Raw genomic sequence first — 23,882 nt, 5'->3', positions numbered from 1 at the left:
TTTATTACCAGCAGGCATCAATGAGGTATCAATCGGACCAGCTTTTGGTGGCAGAAACGGCTGCAAATCCACTTACAAATAGAGGCGCAATGGGTAGCTAATGCATTGGTTTATGGATTCTGCTAAAGTGAATCTCACAGTATGTGATTTTTTATCTGCTAGGTCTAGTCTTGGATGTATAAATCATTACAAATAGTTCTGGCCTTAATGCAGGATTACACTTTAAAGATGTACAAATATAAGGTGTATTTAAAGGTATAGAGTGAAGTAGACTATTTTCAGTGAGCTGATAGGTCCTTCAAAAACAGTTCAATGTTCAGTAAATCATGTATGCATTGTATCCACACAAGTGGTTGAGGATGAACTGTTTTGAGTGATTCCAGGTTTTAGATATGCCACCCATTCAGGGCTAGGTAACCCAAGCAGAAAGTCCAAGCAAGTAGGCATAATGAATGGAGAGCAATTCAATAAGGGAGCCATCAACTATAACTTTGCTATTACAAACAGATTACATGGAATAAAGATCAATAAAGATCAAAGCAAATCATTTGCAAACACAGCCACTTTCTTAAACTGAGCCACTTGAGGAGAAGGTTCAATGATAGTTTAACATTATATATATTTGTCTGTGATGTTTGGATGGTTGGTAGCACCAGTATTTGGCTACTGGGAGTCCTGAGATGTAAATCCAAGTCCACTAGAAACTGCTGTGTTTATTGTTTTATGGCTATTTTTAACCCCTTAATGACAAAGCCTTACAAAATGCATTGTTTTCAATTGGTTTAGGGACCTTCCATTGTCCTTAAGGGGTTAAAATCCTTGCTTGGATTGTGGTTGCCTAATGAAAAATATCGTTTTAGATTGTTATATATTATACTATAAATATTAGATAAGCTAACATTTGGTGGCTAGTGACTAATGCCCTAAATATATCTAACTGAACCACTTGTTTTTTATTATGTCACCTTGAAAGCCTGCCCATTTCCTAAAAACCTGAATAAACCCCTTAGACCACGGGTATGCTTGCCCAAAGGTGTGTGTTGGCATGAAAGTGTTTGTGTGTGTGTTAGCATGAGTGTATATGTTGCCTGCGTGTTAGCGTGAGTATGTGTGAGAGCGTGTGTGTAAATAAGCATGCCAATACATATGTTAGTGGGGCAGGGCAAGGTGTTGATTGGACCACTTGGCCTTCGTGTGCCCCTGAGCCAGAAGACAAGGGGCAAATAGCATTATTTGACACATACATCAACATACACCTGCTTCTAAACATAAAAATGCTGCTGATTGACATGACCTACGGTTAGATCGAAAGCTTTTCAATGTAAGGCACTTATTCTGTGTCTTTTGCAACACCTGTTAAAAGTTTTCTCTTCCTGTTTACACCACATTACATACTTTCACTGAGTATGTTTTGTTCCCTATCACGTTACTTTCTCGTATAGTAAAGAAGAACAAACAAAAAACAGAAATGCTTGGAAAGCAGCATCTGGTATGTATACTTTATCCCCAATGATCCCTTTGCTCTGCACTGGCTGCAGATGGGGAGAGCATGTAATCATATTATAGTATAAGTGATAAACCCACTCATGGAGCCTTTGCCGTGTCCTAATTATAATATAAACTGTCTGCTTTGAAGTGGGAGCCATTGCTAACACAATGCAATGGGTTTTGGGTTTTTTTTTGCCATGCAGAATGAAGTGTGTAAAATCCTTTTGGCAGGATGAATTGTGCTTGCAAATCCTGCCAGTGTGTCTTCCTATCCCATAATGCTTATACTGCTTGTCAGCTCTGTACAATGATGAATAAATTATTGTTCAACTCAAGGGTGGTGTTACTCCTTGTCTTCAGTTCCCAAGTAGCAAGAACTGAAGGGCCAATGGGATCAGCATAAACAAGTGTGTGATTGGTGCAGAAAGCTGGGAGACCAATCGGTTTTATGCCTTTAAGGTTGAAGGCTGTGGCTTCTTTTTTTTGTAGAACACCCCAAGCTCTGCAGATCTGCTGCTTAAGAGTCAGGGATGACTTCTTACGCTGATCATCCCAGGATGTGGCTTCTTGGTGACGTCACCCACAGATGTTTCTCAAGACCACACCCCCACGTGGGACTGAAACCCATTCACACAGTGCAATAGCTGGGGGGAAAGGCACCTCTCGCTGCCACCACCGTGCGACCCACCATGTAGATCTGAATTAACAGCATTTGCGATTAAGAGGATCTATCAACAGCTGTCAATGTCAGGATTCGTCTTCTCTCCCCTGGACTCAGATGGATTTATTTTCCTATGCAAGTTGGGCGTGATCTCCATGGACCAAGTGCAATCTGGTGTCAGTTAACAATCAGCCTGTTACAGGGGAAGGCAAAAGATATAGAAATCAATAAACTCAGCAACATTGGATGCAAACAGGGAATTCGGTGCAATCGGAACAAAAATACAGGGAAAAAATGTCCACTGTCGCCTATGTAGATCATTTCGCTGCAGAGTGCCTTGTATCGATGTCCAGTCGCGCTATTGTCCACGCGCCTGTTACAGCAGCACCTACTTCAGTGCTGGTGGAGGATCGGAAGGAGCCCGTGAAAGACAATACATCTCTGTTTGTGGTGGCCAGGATTTTGGCTGATCTCAACCAGCAAGTTCCCAATGTCCCGGTGGACACGGAGACTCCAGGGCAGGGCGACGGCAGCCTTGTCCCCACGGGGGATCGGGGCGATCGTGTGCCCGCAGCCGGCAAGCGTGGAGACACGGCGGCCACACCTCCCCTCCAGCAGGAGCCAAGCCCTGTGCAAAGAGCCAGACGTGGGAAAAGCAAGTGTGACCCCGAATCACCTCTCAAGAAGCACAAGTGCCCCTACCCTGGCTGCGAAAAAGTTTATGGCAAATCGTCCCATCTGAAAGCTCATTTGAGGACACACACAGGTCAGTGCTGGGCATTCATTAGCCATGCTGGCCCCCAGGGCATCCCTGCCTTTAACCCTGTAAGCTCCACAGTGGCTGGCTTCTAATTCCATGCCCTCCACTCTGGCACTGATGGGGTTAAAGGGAACCTCATTGCTTGTAGGTATCACTGGTAAACGCATCCACACCCACCTCTGTCAACTGATATGCTTGGCTGAAAGTCTCAGTATCAATGGGGAGGGAAAAATGTGATGAGCCTGATGTCACTCACACCCAACCCTGCCTCGATTATTATTATTAATATTATCATTGTTGTCTTTTATTTATAATAGGTGCGATCCTATCAGTGGGCTGGTGATGCACTGCGAGTGCACTTGGCTCTGATCTTTGAGTGTTTGTGAGACTGACACGCAAACTGAAGGGCACTCCAGGCTCGAAGGGTGCAATTACTTGGGTGTGTGTGCAAACAGTACTTGTTGTGTGTCAGTTTTTCCAGGGTAGTGTGCAACACGAATGCTGTGCTGGGTAAAACCTAATGGGCGGATCTGCGAGAGCCCATTTTCGGGCTGTGTTTGTGTTGGAATGAAAAGCTTGTTACATTGTAACATTGTTACACGTACACAATCCGTGTTTATAAATACATTTATTTATTTGAAGCCCTATCATCATCATAATAATAATAGTTGTGGAGCTGCTGGCTGGCTACACGTTTTCACGACTTTCGAAATGAATTGTCCAGATGGTTGACTTCTAAGAGGGGAACTGGGGTAACCTGGAAGGGAGGAGCTTAGCCAGTCACAGGGTCCTGGTCTTTAAAAACCCACCTTAAATGACCTCTGTAGAAGCGCCGATTTCTCCTTGTTTTAGCTCATGACGTTGTATTTAACACACACGGACTGCATGTCGGCGTGTACCTGCAGCTACAATGTGAAAGGTATTGTGTATATATTACATAGAATTATATAAGTAGCCGCATTAGGCTCTCTTTGTTATACGGGGCACGCCCCCTCCCGTGACACACCCCCCATATTGGTATATCCCGCCTGTGCGACACACCCCCCGGGGCCTTGGCTGCCCATCCCTCCTATACACTATGTTACCCTTCCCCCTACAGCCCGACCTCGCCCTGTGCAGGGCAGCCCACTCTTCTGGCCAGCAACAGACATCGCTAAAGGATTCCAGATTGATCTGTGTCTGAGAGTTAGACTTGCAGCAATCAGGAGGGGCATCACAGCCCAGTGAAGGGTTGCTCATACCACACCTGGTATAGAAAGGTGTAGGGGTAAGAGGTGGGCACGCATGGACTACCTCTGACCAATGACCAATGTGGTGTACATACAACGCAGTGCAAACATCATATTGCAGAGCTGCAGCGGTGCTTCACTGTGATCAGCGGGCTGTGGGGATTGTCTGCAAGGTGTATTGATAAGGAACCCTGTCGCACCATCTATCCATGTGCCTTCATAATAGTGTTCCCAAAAATAAGCGGTAATTTGCCGTTATTATTGGCTATTAATTTTGCCTTTGCCATTTAGCATTATCCATACGTGTCAGCAAAACATTGTTGCTTACATGTTTATAAACACATATGCGGTGATTGACTAAGGACCAACCAGGAGGTTTTTATTATGCATTTTTATAACTTTTGAGAATAACATGTTGGGGGCGGGTTTGCAAACAAAGGGATCCAATTGCTAAATCTAGAATATGATGGCACGTAAGGATCATTAGCCATTTAGTGTGCCTATTCTGGATCAGCAATACCCACAAACATGCTCACTTACATTACTGATACTTGTCACATGCATGACCTGACTTCAGAAGATCTAAGGTGCTGAGTAAGCACTATGTAATGCAGATGTCAGAGGCTGAAGGAATATACAGCCCTTACAATAATTAGTCTTTGTCAACTTTTTGCTTTTTTTCTAGTTTGACCACATACATGTTTTCAGCTCAATATTCAGAGCTGCTAAAAATGAAATGCATATTTACTTGAATACATGTGCTGTATACATACATACATATATACATACATACATACATATATACATGTGCTGTAGAGAAGACAGCAATATGATATGGTGGAATGCCAGACACTGAAACATTTAATGCGGTATTGTAGGTGAACTTCTTTATGTCCTTACAAAGTAGAGGAGAGTGAGTGATATAAGCCCTAGAGGCTTTTAAATATGTCTGTATACAATGTCTTAGAGAATGCAGGGCTGCTGATGGGGAATCAAAAGGTAATCAGATCTACAAACTTTGCCATGATATGGGTAAAAACAAGCACACCCTAGATTACTAAAAAGAGAAACTATAGCACCACATCCCCTACCAACATCTTATAAGTTTCATGTTGGGAACTGATGGGACATCCCACCAAATGTCCCACCAAATATTTGGTGATCTTACACCCCTGAGGCAACAGAAGTGTCAAGCGAATGGCTAGACAACCTGTGGTCATTCAGTATTGTGGAATTTGTAACCGGACATCTCAGTCTATTTGCCTGGCCAAATATTTTGTGATTTTATACCATTGAGGCAGCAAACGTCTCAAGTGAACGGCTAGACAAGTTATGGTAATTCAAGGTCATTCTTAGGTGAATGGCTAGACAACTTGTGGACATCCAAGATTGTGGAATTTATAACTTAACACCAGGCTAACTGTTGGTGTTTTGGTGGATCTCCCGACATTTAAATGCATGTATGTATATACTGTATTTTTTTTTCTTTTTTTTGTGGCAAATACAGTTTATTTTTCTAATACTGGCTATTTTGCCATTATGGCCTAAGAGGACAAGGGTTGTTGTAACATTGTATGTGTCAATTTATATAGTAGAAATGAAGACTACATTTGAAGCGTGTGTTTCTTGGATGGTGTGGTAAGCAGCATAAAAATGCAACCTTCACTTTTCTACAAAGATTTATTTGTATTAGTCCCTGTAACACAGCGCCAAGGCAGAAGATCAAGGCAAATAATATGTATTGAGGAAAAAATGTGTGTCAATGTATTGTGATTTCAGGCAGGAATGGTGTCTGCATAACAAAAAAGGACCTCTTCCACCTACTCTCTCACATTTAACTTCATAATTATCGCTGCATTCGAAACCTGATTCCTAGTACTATTGAATACCCAACCCTTCCTAGAAATATATTCAGTCATGTAAAATTTTGCCTCATTGTTAATTTTTAAACAAATGCTTAATTGTCATTCTTTTGGGGGGAAAACATAACCTTTAAACCCCCCAATTTATTCATTTTTAAATAAATATTTATTTGCTAAGACTAACCTGTTCATAGTGGCTTTTAGGGATTGGAACAGGGCACATCTAGAAATGTCTGCATTTAAAGTAGAGTGAAAATAGTGATTTGATTTAACACACAAGGGAGTTATTAAGTTGAATGAAACTGTATGTAATGGCACTTCTGTTGCTCCAGAATACTGTTACTGCTATTAGTGTCATTTAGACGGTTGTTATAAGGCCAAATATGAGCAAATCCAAGGCCAATGCATGAGAAAATAACACAAAATGTTCTTTTGTTGGTAACATTTACATCACTTAAGCGCAAAGGCGAAATTGATCTAAATTACACACAAATGTGCAAGTTTAACTCCAGAATACATGTTCATAATGGAGGAATCCACCTTGCCTTTTTAGATGTTCCTAGGTGCTTTTTGATTCATTGTTTTAACATAAAACCAGTTATTAGTTGTGATTTCTTTTAACTACACATATCTATCAATTATCATCACATTTTCTCATTTGCCTTTAATCTTAAGCTTATGTGCACTGTATTAGATGGAGAACCCTATATATATATATATAACATACATATGCATATAATACTATTGCTGGGTGCTGGAGTCGAGTTCTTCAAGGAAATACTAGAAAACCAACGTTTGGTGGTCACTGTTTACCTTCGAGTAATCTAATATTTATATCAGATACTACTGTAGCCAGAGTTCAGATATCTTATCCCTGTACGTGTCTTGCCGCACCCCAGTTAAAGAAGTATGAGGACTGTTTTTATGTGCTTATATCAACGTTTAAAGTTACGCTATTATGAAAAATGTGTTCATTTTTGAAATGTGTAGTAGAGAGTAGAGCCAATGGAGATTCTAACTGTGTGAAAAACCACTGGATGTTTTATTGTCCCCATTTCTGTTCATATCTGTACCCTGTTGCATTTGTCTCCTTGTGATGCTCAGCTCTATTGACCCTACTTACTATTTTCCAGAAACTCCACTTCCATTTGTGAGTATAACTAGTGTTATCTAGTGTGCCAGGGTTTGACTGACTATGGGCCCAGTGCTCACCCCAACATAGTTCTTTATTTAATGATAATACCGGAAGTGGAAAAACCCAAAAGACCTTGGGTCTGATTGGGAACAGCTTGGCAATGGTTAAAACTGAGACACCAGGATCTTTTCATGTAACCAAGCTAGATTGCAACATTAATGAGCAAGTGGTCAGTGCTACCCAACAATGCAACAAGCCTACAAAACACAGACCTGTTTATTTAAAGATATAAAACCCAAGACTTTGTGATCAAATATATTTAAATAAGTTAATGGTGTCCTCTTGCCTGATAGCCCTCCCAATATACAGACCAACTACTGTGCGGCAGTGATCTCCTACAAAGTTTACAGATTCTATTGACTAAGGCGTTATGCACCTTCCTGAGATTCATTACTATTTATACAGTTCGAATTTACAAGAGAATGGATGTACTGTTTCAAACTTACATTCTGGCGTGAAATCCCCAACTGACATATGTAGACAAACTCATATATAATAAAGCCATTTCCAGACAGTGGCGTACATGTAAAAAAAAATAAAAAAAAAATGTATATAATTATTCCTATCTGTACCTGGTGACTCTTTTCGCTTTTTAAATAAACACTATTATTCAGTATGTCATATGAAAAAATCTCCCTTTTTAAATCTTAAAAGTTTGACTTACTACTATAAGTCCAGATACTGCATTTCATTATTTGGCTGAAATAGATAGTAGGGCTAAACTTGGATACTGAATGTGTTTGGCACATGCTTTTGCTCTGTTCTTGGATTTATAGCATATGTCCTCTTTTATCACGTGTAGATCAGCTGTTTGCAAAGCCCTAAAAAAAATGTATTATCCAAATTTAGATAATGTTTGTTAAGAAAAGACCATTTACTTTATGAACGTTTCTGCCGTTCTCCACTATTTATTTTTATTCTGTTGAACCCATATGACCTTTAGATAAGGATCTTACATTGTTAGGATACAATGTAGGTCCATGATATGAGTGCACAGCCAAAGGCAGACACTTACATCCTGCTTTGCTGATTCAGCAAGTCTCTCAGAGGCACCATTAGGAGTAAAAGCGAAAGAAAAAAAAAAAGTTCAAAGTTCTACTAAGGCAGTTTGAAAATGGAAACGTGATCTCATGTATTTACTATTGCAAAACCCAGGAGACAAACATTTGCTAACTGGGAACTTTTTTTGTTGCGGTTCTAGAAATGTCTAGGTTCTGGCTGGGATGTGAAAGGCTTTCTAAAATAATTTGCCGAGTCAAAATGATATATATAATACAAATGATGTAATATGTATACATGCACAACACCAAACATTGGGGGGATTGAAATGGGGCAATCCTTACTTGCTACTCCTGTTGAAGGTTTATCCTGGTGAGCAAGGCCCTCGCTACCTTTCGTTAGTGTAAGCCAAAATTGTTATATTGTGCACTACTTATTGTGTTTTGTTTACCCATTGGACAGCGCTGCGGAATATGATGGCGCTCTATAAATCAATACATAATACGTTCACCGTCAGGATAATGAAAGTCTGTCAATAATACAAAGCCTTTTAGCCATATAACTTCTGAGTTGGCATGTAAATAGTTATTTCTGTGGAAGGGCTCCGGTTGAGTTGTGCAAGACACCCCAAACAGTTTAAAGTGAAAAATGGCAAGGTTTCAGTTTGTAGGGAGTATATTTTCACCTATACCTTGTGCAAGCCAACTAGCTAGAAAACATACCGTATTGGCCCGAATATAGGCCGCACTTTTTTCCCCCACTTTAAGTCTTTAAAGTGGGGGTGCGGCCTATATTCGGGGTCTAGCCGGTGGCCCCCAATAACATGCAGCTGACGGCCAGATACGAGAGGCTGTACGGTACGTTTCTATTCTCACGAAGCGTACGGCCAGGAATATCCAGCGGTGGACACACATTGCATGACCCAATCTGCTGCTGGGGTGGCATATTGAGTATGGCAGCGGGGTTAGGATACAGATCCCCCGCAGCGGTGCAGGGGACCTGTATCCTACTGTCTGATACGCTCAGACAGCCTCCCCTGCCAGCACTTCCCACGGGGAGAGTGCCGGTACGGGAGGTTGTCAAAGTGCATCGTCCGAACGTCCGCACGATGCATTTTACACCCCCCACCCCGACTTACCAGAGCAGACTCCCGGGTGTCTTGCAGGGCCGGCGGAAGACATCTACGCAATACGCGTATACAACTTCCGGTGCCGACACTTCCGCTGAGTGCCGGCACCGGGAGTTGTATACACGATGTGCATAGATGTCCCCCTCCGACCCCGCAAGACACCCGGGAGTCTGCTCTGGTAAGTCAGGGGGAGGACAGAGTGGCAGCATATCTCGGGGGGGGGGGACAGAGTGGCAGCATATGTTGGGGGGGAGGACAGAGTGGCAGCATATCTCGGGGGGGGAGAGGACAGAGTGGCAGCATATCTCGGGGGGGGGGGAGAGGACAGAGTGGCAGCATGTTTTTTGGTGCTTTTTTAAAGAAGAAAACTTTTTCTTTAAAAAAGCACCAAACTTTTAGGGTGCGGCCTATATACGGGGGCGGCCTATATCCGAGCCAATACGGTATATACGAAAAAAAAAAACATATTTACTATCTTAAATTTCACCTCCATTAATGTCTACGCTGCCAGCACAAAGAGGAAAACGGCAAGCATGGCCGCTGGGTGTGCTGTGCATGGGCGCACACCTACATACGTATCTACTATGTCACAGAATGCCAAGTGTGCAGCACTCTGGTTAGCCATATTGTAATACCCTTGGGAACCGGCACTGAAACCTTTATATATATATATATATATATATATATATATATATATATATATATATATATATATATATATATATATATATATATATATATTATTCATTGTTTTATATAGCGCCATCAAATTCTGCAGCGCTGAACATTAGATACATTTACAGCTCCTAGCATAACAATTATTTTATTTAAACTAATTAAATGCTTGTATGTTTTCATAAGTCTGATTGTTTTATTGATATTTAACAGGTATGGGTACCTGTGACAGATTTCAACCCTTCTCCTTAAACTCTCTCCCTTTCTCTTATCCCTTCCATACAAAGGCTGCCTGAACCCATTCACAGGATGATTGTGTGTGGTAATCACACAGGCCCTGAAAACAGGAAGTTAAAATGGCTGCTCCCATAACCGTAGCCAACTTTAGCCAAATCGTTATTCGATTTTTGGTAAATTGGTATTTATTTCAAAATAAGTGGAGGAAAACATAATGAGCTCTAGTTCAACAACACAATGGAGGGAAACATTTTTCCAAACGTTATGTTAGATCAGGAAGTCATTTGGTTGATGTCAGAAATTCTTTTGTTGATACAGAGGATGTCCTCACTGGAGAGGTTGATAGGGGCTACAACTGTTTGGAAGCAAAACAACCAACCAATAGAACTTGACCTGAGATAAGAACCATTGGGACCATCCTGGACAAGGTGTACAGGAGAATGTGCCCATATGGTGCCACAGAGAACATTCTAATATCTAATGCAATTTTAAACCATGTTAGAGTTTAATGCTGTGAGTTACTTATATTTGTGTGTATATATATATGCACACACTACTGTTGAAATGTTTTGAGGTCATATAGCTGGTTTTTATGGAAAAGAAGGATATTTCTAGCTGTGCTAACATGATTGCAAAATGCAAAAAACAAAAAAAAAAAATTGCCAAAAGTAGCTGTACATGGGGGGTATGTAGCACCAACTGGTCAAATCTCATTTTTAACTAGAGACGTTTGTGGAATATGTATAATAATTTATCTAAATGTCTATTTAGAATATATAATATACCAGCCAACCCCCCAAAATACCCCAAAAAGCAATGGGACACTTTGGGAGGTATGATATAACCTATAACATAATACCATGCAAATATTTAATAAAGGAAAATAGAGCTCTTACTTTCTGAAGGAAAGCTATGTTCCTTATGATAAATTGAATCCTTTGCTGTAGACTTAAATGTGTATTCACTAAAGACATTTTTTTCGAATATTCTATAGATTATATAAACTATAGATTATAGCTATAGATGATTTGAAATAGTTTTGGTCTCCCAACATAGAAGTGTGTAAGACCTACCATTTAGCTTCACACAGTCAACACAGTTTAGCTTTGACCATTGACTGGCACTGAATAAGTGAGTGTAGATTGGCTTATATTTTGATTTTATGGTGACAATAATAACATTAGGTGTCTAGTGTAATTTTAACATATTCCATGGGCCAGAGAAGGAGAATAATTACTATAGTTCCTAGAAGGAGGGATTCAGCATGTAGCTGAATTCTAGAGCACTCCGTCAAAGTGATAGAGGTCAAAATAAAAAACTCTGTGTCTGCCAAATATATGCACTGCCAACTCCACTTCCTGGTTTATTGCTTTCACTAGAAACAGAAATTGTCAACGATTAAACGTAGGATTATGTTTTAACACATTTTGGCAATGAGTCAAACAGTCTTCCAGATACATATTATTATTATTATTACCATTGTTCCATAAATTGGGGCCCTACGATTTGGCCAAACATTACACGACAAAGAAGAATTGAATCTTAACCCCTTAATGACAAAGCCCGTACATGTACGGGCTCAAAATGCATTGTTTTCAATGGGTTTAGGGACCGCCCATTGTCCTTAAGGGGTTAAGAAGGTATGCCTGATGCAAATGGGGCTTCAACATTCCTTTATTTTGAAGGTCTAAGCAGGGTTTCCCTACAAAAACATATATTATTTTATTATATTTAATTTGTACAAGCTTATAGACACTCTATCAGTAGTTTAAGCACATTATAAAGAGTGTATTGCCAAAAAAGCTCTTAACACATACATTAGCAGCTTATTCCCGGACATCTGCATGTGCAGCGTTACGCCTGTAAATGCCTTATTATCGTGGGCCATGCCTGATTTGGGTGGGTCTTTTGTTGGGACTGTCCCGGTACATTTGGGACTGTTCCTATAAAAAATATTGAAACTGGAGAGATTGCTCTCAAATTAAAATATTCCACTATGGGAATGTCATTTTTTTTTTAAAGTTGCAAATATGTAATCGGTTTTTAATACCCATGAATATGGGGACTCATAAATCTTACAAGAAGTCATTTTGTTTCATTCTGATGCTGGAAAGCCGCAGAAAATTGCAGGTTGCTCCAGCGAGAGTGATTTATCAGCCTTCCTTACGTGCTAATGTGGCTGTAAATCCTTCTGACGTGAATGGTTATAATGGATATTTACAGCAAAAATGGCAGCATTCATTCTTAATGGAGCTTGATGTGTCTCCTCTCATTCCAGATCTGTCTATTATACCCAAATGTTCTACTGTCCCGACAGGCAAGTTTTTTTGGTGGCTTTGGAGTCAAAATGGAAATAAACAAAACATATAAAAAAAAAATATCCCTTGGAGTGCCAGAGCGGTGAAAACTGGTTAAAGTTCCATTGAGTACTTTCCCTACTAAAAGAGACATCATGCATGGGAAATAAACATTTTTTTAAAGTAAAAAATACTTCCTGTAATTTCATTTTCCTGGAACTAGATTTCACGTGCATCTGTTCCTCTTTTGTAATGTTCTTTTTCTTCTTCTTCTTTATTATTGAACCAGGGTCTCTATAATAATCCCATGTTGCCCAATTAGCTTTTTGCTGACCGAACTATTCCGTTTTCTACCTAGTCCAATAAAGCTAAATGCACCATTATACCGGGCTGTGGCTTAGGTCAATACTAAAGTGTAAACACTATAGCGGCCACAGAGTACAATGTGTCTAATCGGAGCGCTCTGCCATCGCTGGAAAAAAAATAGTTGAAGTGTTGAAATCAATAGGCGCTTTTTCGGCGCATACACACGGGTCTCATTAGAACGCCCGCCACGGTGTGCGCCAAACCAGCTCTAGAGCTAACTGGCAGAATCTCCCGATGCATCTGTAAGGGGGACCCCATATAGTCATATGCATTAAAGTGTATATGAGGGCTGGATTGTCTGTTTAATTATAGTACTCTATTAATAATTATGTCATGTAATATGAAATAATGCTTTTTTTCCTAGCCTTTATTTTTTACGGTTGAAGATCACTTAAATTATATTAATGCTGTCATCACTCGTGTTAGAGAGCTAGTTTCTGACACGGCGTGACCATTTCAGACTACATGTTAGGCCTTTATTCCGCCCCCTCTCTTCTCCAGTATGTAATATATCAGTTGCCAGGTGCGAGCCACACATCCCTGCACATACAAGCTCTGCAGACAGCTGTCTAAACTTAAAGCTGTAATACAGAGCCACTGTGCACCCATCATCTTAGCAAACGTCTATTGATAATAGAACTCCATGTGTTAACCCCTTAATGACAAAGCCCGTACATGTACAGGCTCAAAATGCATTATTTTCAATGGGTTTAGGGACCACCCATTGTCCTTAAGGGGTTAATATAAGGAATAACATTCCTTTGTGTTCCAGTGGCATTTTCCGCATTTAGAACTTTATTGCAGAACTTCTCTTTATAAATATTGAGCAGTGTATTCGGAGGCGCTTTCACACGGACATTGTATTCGAAATGCTTTCTTGGTGAGCAGTTTTGGAAGCCTTTGCAGCCAAGCTGTATCGCATTGTTAGTTTGTATCGGCCAAACTCTCTACAATATAAATATGGGGTTCTTGTGGGAAGTGAGAAACTCGGTAAGCTTCTCCAGCTCACTATGTCTGCGAACGATTTTTATGTGGTTCCCACAGAGGACGGTGTACAGAATTGAAAAGACTGAATGACTCATTTTTTTTTTTTTGGAGAGAGAGGACTAATTTATGGCTGCTGTTTATTTTGCCTTTTGATTCAGTATACATTCCCCTCCCGTTAGCGCTCTGAGTTTGTAGCTACTTATTAACTTGCCCAACTTGATCCGAAACCAAGACCTCCTTTTGTGTGTGAAGCCTGGGACCAGACTGCAAGCTGCTGCTCTCTCATGCACACCATATTACCACTTTAAAAATGTGGGTTTGTTTGAACTTACCGTTTGGCCACATGTAACTGAAAACAGCTGTTTATCAGAATTGTATTCACATACCACGCAAAGCTCTATTTTTGGATGCATTATAGTTCAAGGTTTCACATTTTACGCAGAGAATGTAAATATCAAATGTTTATAGAGGGAATAATTAATATAGTTCATGACTTTAGCAGACTGTTAGAATATTAAGCTCTGCCATGCAGCAGTTTTCTTTTTTCATTTTTTAAATTGGTTTTGGTATTATTTATTTGTGAAGATTGTCCCACACAGGCATTACAATATTGGCACATTTTGTACCAAGCCTGTATATTTAGGGATACACAGTTTGTAACCACTCTACAAAAAAAAAATTTTCTCTCCTTGATCTGAAATTTCTTGCCGCTGATTGGCCCCTTACGCTGTCAATCAGTGGTAGGAGAGTACTTTCAATAAAGTCAATGGGAGTATTACCTATCACTAATTGACAGTTTAAGCAGCCAATTGGTGGCAGGAAAGTGTGCCCATTGAAATCAATGGGAAGACTTTATACATGCGCACTGGGGTCTAAAAGGACCCCGCGTTCAGCAGAGCCAGCGATGGATCTGACTGGGGGTGAGTACGTCACATGCAGGGAGATGCATTCGGTTGAATGCATCTCTGGCACGGCATTTAGCTGGGGATGGGGAAAGGGGCAAATGCATTTGCATATCATGGCTGGAGTGTCCCTTTAAGTTGATTTGGTAGTCTATGTTTAGCATAATAGACCTATAGTAGAAATACAAATCATTAAAAATGTTAATCTGGAAATGTTTTGATCTCTAGATCCCTCTTCCTTGTCTTTGAGTTTCCAAGTGAGAGACATGGTTACTCGGGACACAAGAGCTTATCGGCTACACAAAGGTTTATACAGCAGTCAATGACCTCCAGCAATTTCTCAGCATCTTCTCTAAGATTATGGCAAAATCAATGTAATGAGTAAACCACGAGCCGCAAGAACGCCTCAGAGACAGTATTATTTGTCACATAAATGTTTTGACTTCTGTATAAATAATTATGATCTTCAGTTCTTATAACAAATCTCCTCTACAGCTACAATTTTACTTAGAACGTCGAATTTCAGTCCTTCAGAGCCACACACACACCTTGTTCATAGGGTAAAACTTGCTAATACTTGACCTAATACAGAACAGAGTAGGAAATGATTTAACTCTTTGTTGGACCATGGCTTACTTGATAACACATTTATATAGCAGATAACTACTTTTTGTTATCAAACTTTTCAGTACACAAAAACCATAATCGTAGCTTGTTACCACTTTGGATTTAGTTTCGTTTTGTTTGTTTTGTAACACTTCAAACAGTGGAAAGTCTACATTTTCATAGAATGCGCAATCAGGACCCATCAGATTTGAATGTTTTGTCGATAAGATATGGTGTGAAAACGGAAATGGATGGGACTAATTTGGTGCCAACCCTGTGGGAGAAGGACTTACTTTACTGTACGTAATTGCTGATATAGCTTGGTGGACTTGTAGTTAAGAATGTATTGTTTCCCTTACCGCTTGTGTGGAAATAGTAAATTAACATTACCAAAAAAAGATTTTGCACTCTAGCCGATAAGTTATTTGAGGTTACTTTTTTTTTTTTACTCCATAGTACTCAGTATACACTCCTTTAAATTTCCCTAGACGTTTTACTTGGAAACAATGAAGGTTTCTCACATTTACAGCTCTGGTTTCCGACATAGTCTTGGCTTTGTTTTGTTTCGGAGTTAACTGTATTTCAGGAATAGCCCCCCCTCGCTTTTTTCAATTCTTTAGCCTTTTTTCACCAAAACAATAAGCTGCAAATCATATCTCGTTTCTGTAGATTAGAAGCACATTTAGTCCACCACTGACTACCACAGCATCTACAGTAACTTTAACCCTACCTTTTAACCCTTTCATTTAGAGTAATATCTCAAACTGTAATTATTCCCTTTTATGTTGGATTCCCGTGCTCTTTTTAAAATCTATATGCAGCATTGTGTTGTTCCTCTTTGAAATTAACAAATGTATGTGATGCAGGAACAAAAAAAACAACTGATGACCCTCAATAATATTTTTGAGGGTCTGTTTTCTGCAGCTTTATTTAATAATCATTAGGACACAATATGTGAATTTTATTTTTTTTTCTCATCATTTAAAACAAAAGTGGCCATTCCAAATGCTTGTATTTAATATGGGCTTAATATAGGTGACCGGCTGTCCCTCTTTGTATTACACTGGTTTCTTTTTAAGACATTTTAAGTGTACATTTAAGCCTACTTGGTTTCTGTATGTTACCATTATACAACATATACCAGGTTACTCAATGTCAAATGAGAGATAATGAGCTCCACCAGGCACAATTCCCTTCCACTCCCTATCTCTGGCCATAGATAACCAATGTAATCTGCATTGAACATAAGGTACTATTTAGCCTGTTCCGTACAGACCAATTTTTTTTTGATCCATATAATCACATTAAAATATTTTTTGTATGTTACAAGATCCAAGTCAACACCCCAATTGTTAAAAAAATAATAAAAAAAAAAATAGAATAGAATGTAAATGGTATATTTCTCCCCAAATAGTGGGAATAACCAACAAAGCATATCATGTGTGTATTTAAGGTCTCGTGTTACAATGCGATCTCATATCTGGCACAGAGTTTCACGTTTATGAAGCTTTTTGTTGATGTGTGCAGGAGGTTAGACTGATCACAGATAAGATTCCTACTCACTGATCACATAATTCCGGGGTCAACACACCTCAACTTATCTAACATTTTTTGTAACTGACGTTGGCTGATTCTGCAATATGACATCACCGTGTAATCTACCGCAAAGTGTTTTTTTATAGAATTGCCTACATCTTTAATTGTCTTTGTTGTTTAGATTGCAGGTACCAAAGGCTAAGGAGTTAAACTTAGCTCACATGAGAAGACCTTTAAACCTTTTTTTTGGTGAAGCCTGAGCAACCATGGCCTTGATTAACTTGCTCTCTCTCACAACCATACTGACAGGGTCTACTCTTTTCGGCATACCCACAGTTCAGAACGCAGTATATATAATGATTTTATTGTGTTGAAGAATAACTCTTCACACTTTAATTATGCCAGCTTATCATATAAAACACGAGGGCTAGAATAAAAATACGGTATAGTAGTTGTTTTGTGTTTTCAAGTAAAATATTTTATATGTATATTGACACATACTACCGTTCAAAAGTTTGAGGTCACTTTTTCTAGCTGTGGAACACACGAGTGATAATACACCTATGAAGATATGCCAGTTACAAACAGCTGTTACCAGCTAGTAGTCACTTACAACAATAACCAGGGCCGGCCCGACAATGGAGCCGAGTGGGGCAACTGCTCCAGGCGGCACTTTTCCCGCCCCAAGCCCTTTTTTTTTTTTAAAGCGGAGGAGAGAGGGTGCCGAGTGGTTTTCGCTTACCAAGTTGTCAGTACCCGCTTGGCGCCCCTCTCTCTCTCCTCTGCGAGCCCTCTAGCTCGGTCTCGGTGCCGGAAGATGACATAATTTCCGGCGCTCAGCATTACAAGCCGGCACCGAGACCGAGCAGGGAGACTCGCCGCAGGACTGCTGAAAGGTAAGTACAAGGGGGGGGTAAGGGTAGATAAGAGGGAGGGAGGGAGAGGAAGGGTAGATAATGGGGGGGGGCGGCAGGGAAGGAGAGGAATGGTAGATAATGGGGGGGGGCATTTTAAACTTCACCCCAGGCGGCATTTTGTCTTGGGCCGGCCCTGACAATAATGTCTACATTGTATTTCCGATCAATGTCTTATTTTAATGGATACAATTTGCTTTTCTTTCAAACACGAGGACCCCAAACTTTTGAACAGTACTGCATACCATAAGGATAAAAAAGGAGGATGAAAAATCATATTTTCCAAATCTTTGCACTTCTTTTGTCCCTGTTAGGCAGAGGTTTGTTTCTGAATGCTTTTTATATGGATCCCATTAATTATCGCAGTAGTAGTCAACAAAAACAGATATAATATATGTGTTTCATATTTTTTTTTTGTTCTCCTGCTGTTAGAAACTGGCTTACTTGAAGTAAACTAAGTGTCCCTGTTTTATTCTTTGAAATGTGGGTTTTGCATGATATTGTAAGGCAAGAATGAGCCGTGCTGATTGATTGCTCCTGAATTCTGCCTCTGCAAGTGTTTGTGAATGAATCTGCCCATCAGACCCATGCATGAACACAATAACTGAATGCAACTACCTTTGTTAACAGCCTCTCGCATAATAAAGAGCTCACAATGAGAGTTGACACAGCTCTTCAACAAAGCATCCTCTATTTTGCAAGCGAGCACGTGTATCCCTGAGTCTGAGAATTTGTGCTACTGCGGGTCTATTGGCTAAGTAACACTAGAACATTCACAAAGGATTATCTGCCATTTGGACTGCCAAGGAAAACATTAGCAGCCTCTGTTTGCTTGTTTGTATGGCAAATGGCAAGCTGATCTTTCTCAAAATATTTATATCGAATGGAAAGTAGAGAAATTGGTTGTTATGAGCTATTTTTTAATACTTTACAAGGCAGTTTGGAGAACCAGATCAAAAATGATCCAATAAAATAACTCTTGTGTACTCCATCATGCCATCCAAACCCATTTAGTGTCTACCAATGCATGGAAAGAATATTACATGTCGGAGTTAAGACGAAGCCAGAATATGGCCAGTGCACAAGTCAGGACACCTTTTAAATGGTCAGATCCCAAAGGTGTTGCCAGAAAAAGAAGATGTTTTTGGTTTGCCCCCCCCCCCTGGAGCCAGCACTCACCCAGCTCAGTTAATAGGAACTTCTAGCACTTTATGCTTCAATACAACTGTTGCTTCAAGATTGAAGAGCAATGAACTTGTGATCCCCAGGCATATACACAGTACTTGACAAATATTTGCAAAATTCTTAACTATGATACACCTGTTTAGAAACCAACCTGATTATTTATTTTAGGAGCCTGCTATTATTTGAGGCACGTCTTTTAAGACCATTAGAGACACCATAGAAACTATAAGGGCCTTTTCTCTTCATCTAGTACAGTAGCATACAAGATCATTCTTTCAATCAATTTAAGCTATGTAAGTGAACACATTTTATTAGCTACAATTTTTAGTATTTCGTTTGTAATCAAAACCTGTATTTTGCAAAAATATGCCAGGTTACGCACCTGCTTTGAATAAGTCACGATGTGATTTTGGTCTTCAAACCGCTAAGCAAATATAGCCGGTAACGTTTATAGGTTTTGAACAAATACACATTTCTTTCTTCTCTTTGTTTACGGGTCTTATTTAGCTGCCAGGATCACTCTATCTGCAGAGCACATGCTTGCTTGCCATCTGGAGGGGAGTATTTGCTTTGTGGGAAAGTTCATTCAGTCCTTGTAAATACATTGCCATTAGGGAGTAGTAAATCTTTACGCTTCCCAAGGTAACTGATACAAATAAACCCAACAGTCAAATCAGCCTGACATGTCTCCTTTATCCCTTAGGAAATAATTCATCTATATCACCTGTTGCTATTCAGTTGCTGATGTAAATGGCACTGACTTGTAGGCTTGTTCTTGGTTTCAGCTGAGCCCACCAGGCTTCTGTAGGCCTTCCTGGTGCCCACCATCTCTCTTAAACATGTAAAGACAGTCTTTTGTTAGAGAAAACAGAAGATACGTTGTAATAGCATTATCAAAACTAAATGCGGCATTACCATAATTGACGGGGCTAAAATTAAACCAAATCCAACACCACAGCTCCCACATAATGAGTGCTTAGTCTGCCATACCGGGAATCTGGCATGTCCCCCAACCTGCTCTGTAATAACCTTCTGTATAAAGTATATTCATCGCTTGAACATCTCCCTAGTTCTAAAAATACGGCGCTTGGTTTATAATACGGAAGCTATGACCACTTTCTAGAGAGACACTTCAATCAGCGTTAAGAATATTTGATTGTATAATAGCCCCGTGAATGCCCTATACTGCCTTTGAAGTGCTGAAGTGTGTATATATAAATGATCTTATAGCTGAGAGGACTTCAAATGGCCCAGAGAGGGATTTAAAAGCATATTTCTGTTTAGTCTGGCACTTGCCGCCACTTTACTGTTTGCCAGTCTAGACTGAGCGCACCTTTTTTATCACTACAGTTTTGGTATCCCTGGTAGTATGATATAGTCAACTATTGCCGATTTTCTAGTTTTCTTAAATTTTTAAGTAGTTTTGTTGGCTTCTCTGTGACTTTCAAAGGGAATGTTTACGATATTACATTATAGTGCCTCACCAATCAAACTAGATACAGTTTTTTGGCTAGATCAGCAATAAAATCCTGACTTTGAGTTGTACTTTTGCCTTTTGTAACCATCTCCCATATGAAGTATTTTTTTTCTGCCAGACACTTTTTTTAGCCAGACAAGGTTTACACCCTCCTTATGAAAAGCCATTATTCACATCCTTGACGTCTGAGATGTTTTAATAAGGTGATTGCACAATATATATCGATCTATTTTTCTGCTTCAACAAGACTTTTCAGAAAATGGAGTGTTTGTAAAAGTTGTCTATGGTGGCTTTTTGTATGTAGATGTATTTAGATCTGTTATCAGGCAAACACATTACATTCTTACCATATTTCTTCTGGTAAACATTGGAATGTCTCAGTATTAGTTACCCAGATGGACCCTCTGCTCTGACTAATTAAGGACTATGGGAAAAGATGCATCATTAGCATAAGCATGACTTCATTAGCATTGTCATAAAGACTTATGTTTGCATTTGGGATGTAAATGAAATATTGCCTAAGATGGTAACATCTTCACATCTGCATGTAAAGGTAGCCTATAGGAACAATATGAAACAAATTCAGTGTTGAGGGATATGCTACATTACTGTATACAACACAGTTTGAACCTCTCTTAAAGTGTTACACAAAAGTTAAAATCCATTTGAGTATTTTCAGTGTTTTAAGGGTATTGTGAAAAAAACTAGCAAATAAAAAATTTGCATTTGGCGTGAAGAGGGAAAGTAAGGGCCGTGGTACCCACTCCCCCTTTCCCAACTACAAAATCCATTAAAGGCTTATGCTAAATACCAATGCAGTCATGATACTAAAGTTTATACTACAGTGGATAGGTTATTGTGAGTTATTTTTGTTTGTTTTTTTTCTCCCTCAAAGATCTCAGTTTGTTTTGGAATTGAATTGTTCACGTTATAGGTCACATTAAAGGTGGACAAAAGTTCTGACATGATTTATCTTTGTCTCATTCTGTAACATCACAAGAACCTGGCATTTTAACAGGGGTGTGTAGACTTTTTATATCCGCTTGCGAGCCCTCTCGACCAAATGCATTGGTTTGTCTTAGTCTGTCAATTCTCATCTTGTCATACCCCTTAAATATATGTATTGTATTAAGCGCTGTGTAAATTGTTGGCTCTATATTAAAAAAAAAGATAATAAGATACTGGTAATAATATATACAAACACACGCTCATCTGTTATCAAGTGTCCTTAGAAGTACTGTTAGTTAAAAGGGAAAGTGAAGTACCTACCTGAATTCTAACTTGGACTGCGTATCATTTTTATTTTTGTATTTTTTTATTATTTTAATTTTTTTTAAGTGATTCGGATTTTTATCTCCTATAGGGTTGTTGTATATGATTTTTGGGCTGTAGATAAATCCATGCATTGAATGTCCCATGTGGTTTGCATTTTGAATATACTTGCTCCTTAGTTTTCTTTTGTATTTAGTTAATGACAGGAATAGTAAGATTTTTTGTTTGTTTTAGCTGATGATCCTGCTAACTTGAACTACTCACAGAGCAACATTTTTGTTACAGAGTTTAGAGCCTGCATGAGAATGATAATGTGTGTGTTATTGTGTATGTATGCATGCTTAAATAGCTTTACTTTTTTGTGTAGATTGCTTAAGACTTGAACATTTAACGATAAGACACGTTCTCAAGTTATTTTCTATATTTGTTGGTATGCAGAACTGTATACAGGGATGTTTAGTTATTGCTGAGAGTAAGCTTATGTATTGTTTGATGGTAAAAATCAGTATTTCAGAAATGCATGGTAATATTTAAACGGTGTGCCTCTCCCCTTGTCTGAACTAGTTTTGTTACCCAAGATTAGAAGGATTCTGTCAGTAGCTTTAAGAAATGTTCATAAATCATAATTAGCGCTGAGTTAAAGAAAGCAAGGAGACCCTGAATCAATGCCTTAAAAAGAACTATTCCACAGTGGATCTAATATTACCTCTAACCCTGGCCCCAGACCAAATTTTAGTAACTGTCACTAACTTTACCTTATTAGAAGTAGCTAAATGCCCATGGGTGATATTTGACTCCACTTTTTTCCTGCACTTGTACTTGCACTGATTAAATTTGTTATGTATTTGTATATAGCACTGGAAAGCCCCATGCTTCCCCCTGTTATGGAGCTGAACAACTGTGCCCTTATCCTACAAATTCTAAACTCATGCAAAGCATTACTAACTGGTCTTCTTCATTCTAGCTTTCCACCAACAAAGACTTCCATTCATCTGCTCAACCTAGATATCAGCTTTTACACTTTCATATGTGCATGTGTGTCTTCTACACTTTGGTGCTCTACCTTCTTAATGAATCACAATTCTCCAAATGTGCTAGGGGTGCAGTATTGCCATACCCCGGAACCCACAGCTCTCCCTATTCTAGGACAGTGGCTACAATTAAAGGCCCCAGACAGCCTTTAATGGCAGGAAACTGGCTGTGATTAGGGGAATGTGTGTGAGGAGCTGGGTGAAGTACAGATGGGGGTGTAGGTGTAGCCAAAAAACAATCCTCTGTCTGTAGAAAGAAGACACTAACCCAGAAACCATGTATGAGTAACAGTATGGTGCCATGGAACAGACCTGATTCTCATGCTGGTAGGGGAGATTGTCTGATATTGATCAAAGTTTGTGCATTTGATTGCAGCTTCCACTTGGCTTGTGACATAGTTGAAGCTGTACACCAGCTTATGATGTCATACTCCGGTCTGCTTTTCTACGTTGCTAGGGATAAAGTAGGTAGTAGTACTATTGCTTTTCTTTCATGATCATTATTTATTTAAATAATTTAGAGCATATTGCTGTTCAAATGATAGGAAACTGCAATCCCTGGGCAACATCAGTGAGTTAATGCTCGCAGCTTGAGACTTCTTGTTGACTGATGCCTTTATACATTAGTTCCCTAAAAACTATGTGACTCATGTGTTACAAAGGTATTGCTGTTGTAAGGTTTACCTCACTGTATAAATGTTTAAAGACACGGTAACAAAATTTTCTACAGTTAAAAGAACAACCAACCCATACATAAATGAAGCACTCACTATATATAGCTATTGTACATGAAAAACATTCAAAACTTTTTTTTTAAAATCTCAGTAAGCTTCAAAGACATCAGCCACTGAACGCTAACTCCATAATGGGAAAACAAAATAATTGTAGTTCTTGTAGAATTATTATAAGAAACATAGATGTGCATATAACACAGCCTGCGGTATATCATGTGTTTGTCACACTCAAATTCCACCTTTCCTAGCTGGATATAGGGCCACCATCAGAAATCTTTGGGCTTAGTACTTGCTTAACACATTGGCCCTCATGCCCCTCCCACTGTCCGACCCATTGCAC

The 23,882-nt window shown here is 39.4% G+C and overlaps 1 protein-coding gene across 1 annotated transcript in view; it reads left to right on the top strand.

Moving 5' to 3' along the window:
• The first annotated feature begins 1,987 nt into the window (after positions 1-1,987).
• Positions 1,988-23,882, top strand: part of KLF13 (KLF transcription factor 13) — a 32,306-nt gene continuing 10,411 nt past the window's right edge. The window contains exon 1 of the mRNA XM_053462970.1: positions 1,988-2,915. Coding sequence (XP_053318945.1) covers positions 2,396-2,915 — 520 coding nt within the window. The 5' untranslated portion in view covers positions 1,988-2,395. The remainder of the gene's footprint in view (positions 2,916-23,882) is intronic.

This window comes from Spea bombifrons, chromosome 4, assembly GCF_027358695.1.
Source record: "Spea bombifrons isolate aSpeBom1 chromosome 4, aSpeBom1.2.pri, whole genome shotgun sequence".
Classification (NCBI taxonomy): domain Eukaryota; kingdom Metazoa; phylum Chordata; class Amphibia; order Anura; family Pelobatidae; genus Spea; species Spea bombifrons.
This window is presented reverse-complemented; position numbering and strand designations above follow the sequence as displayed.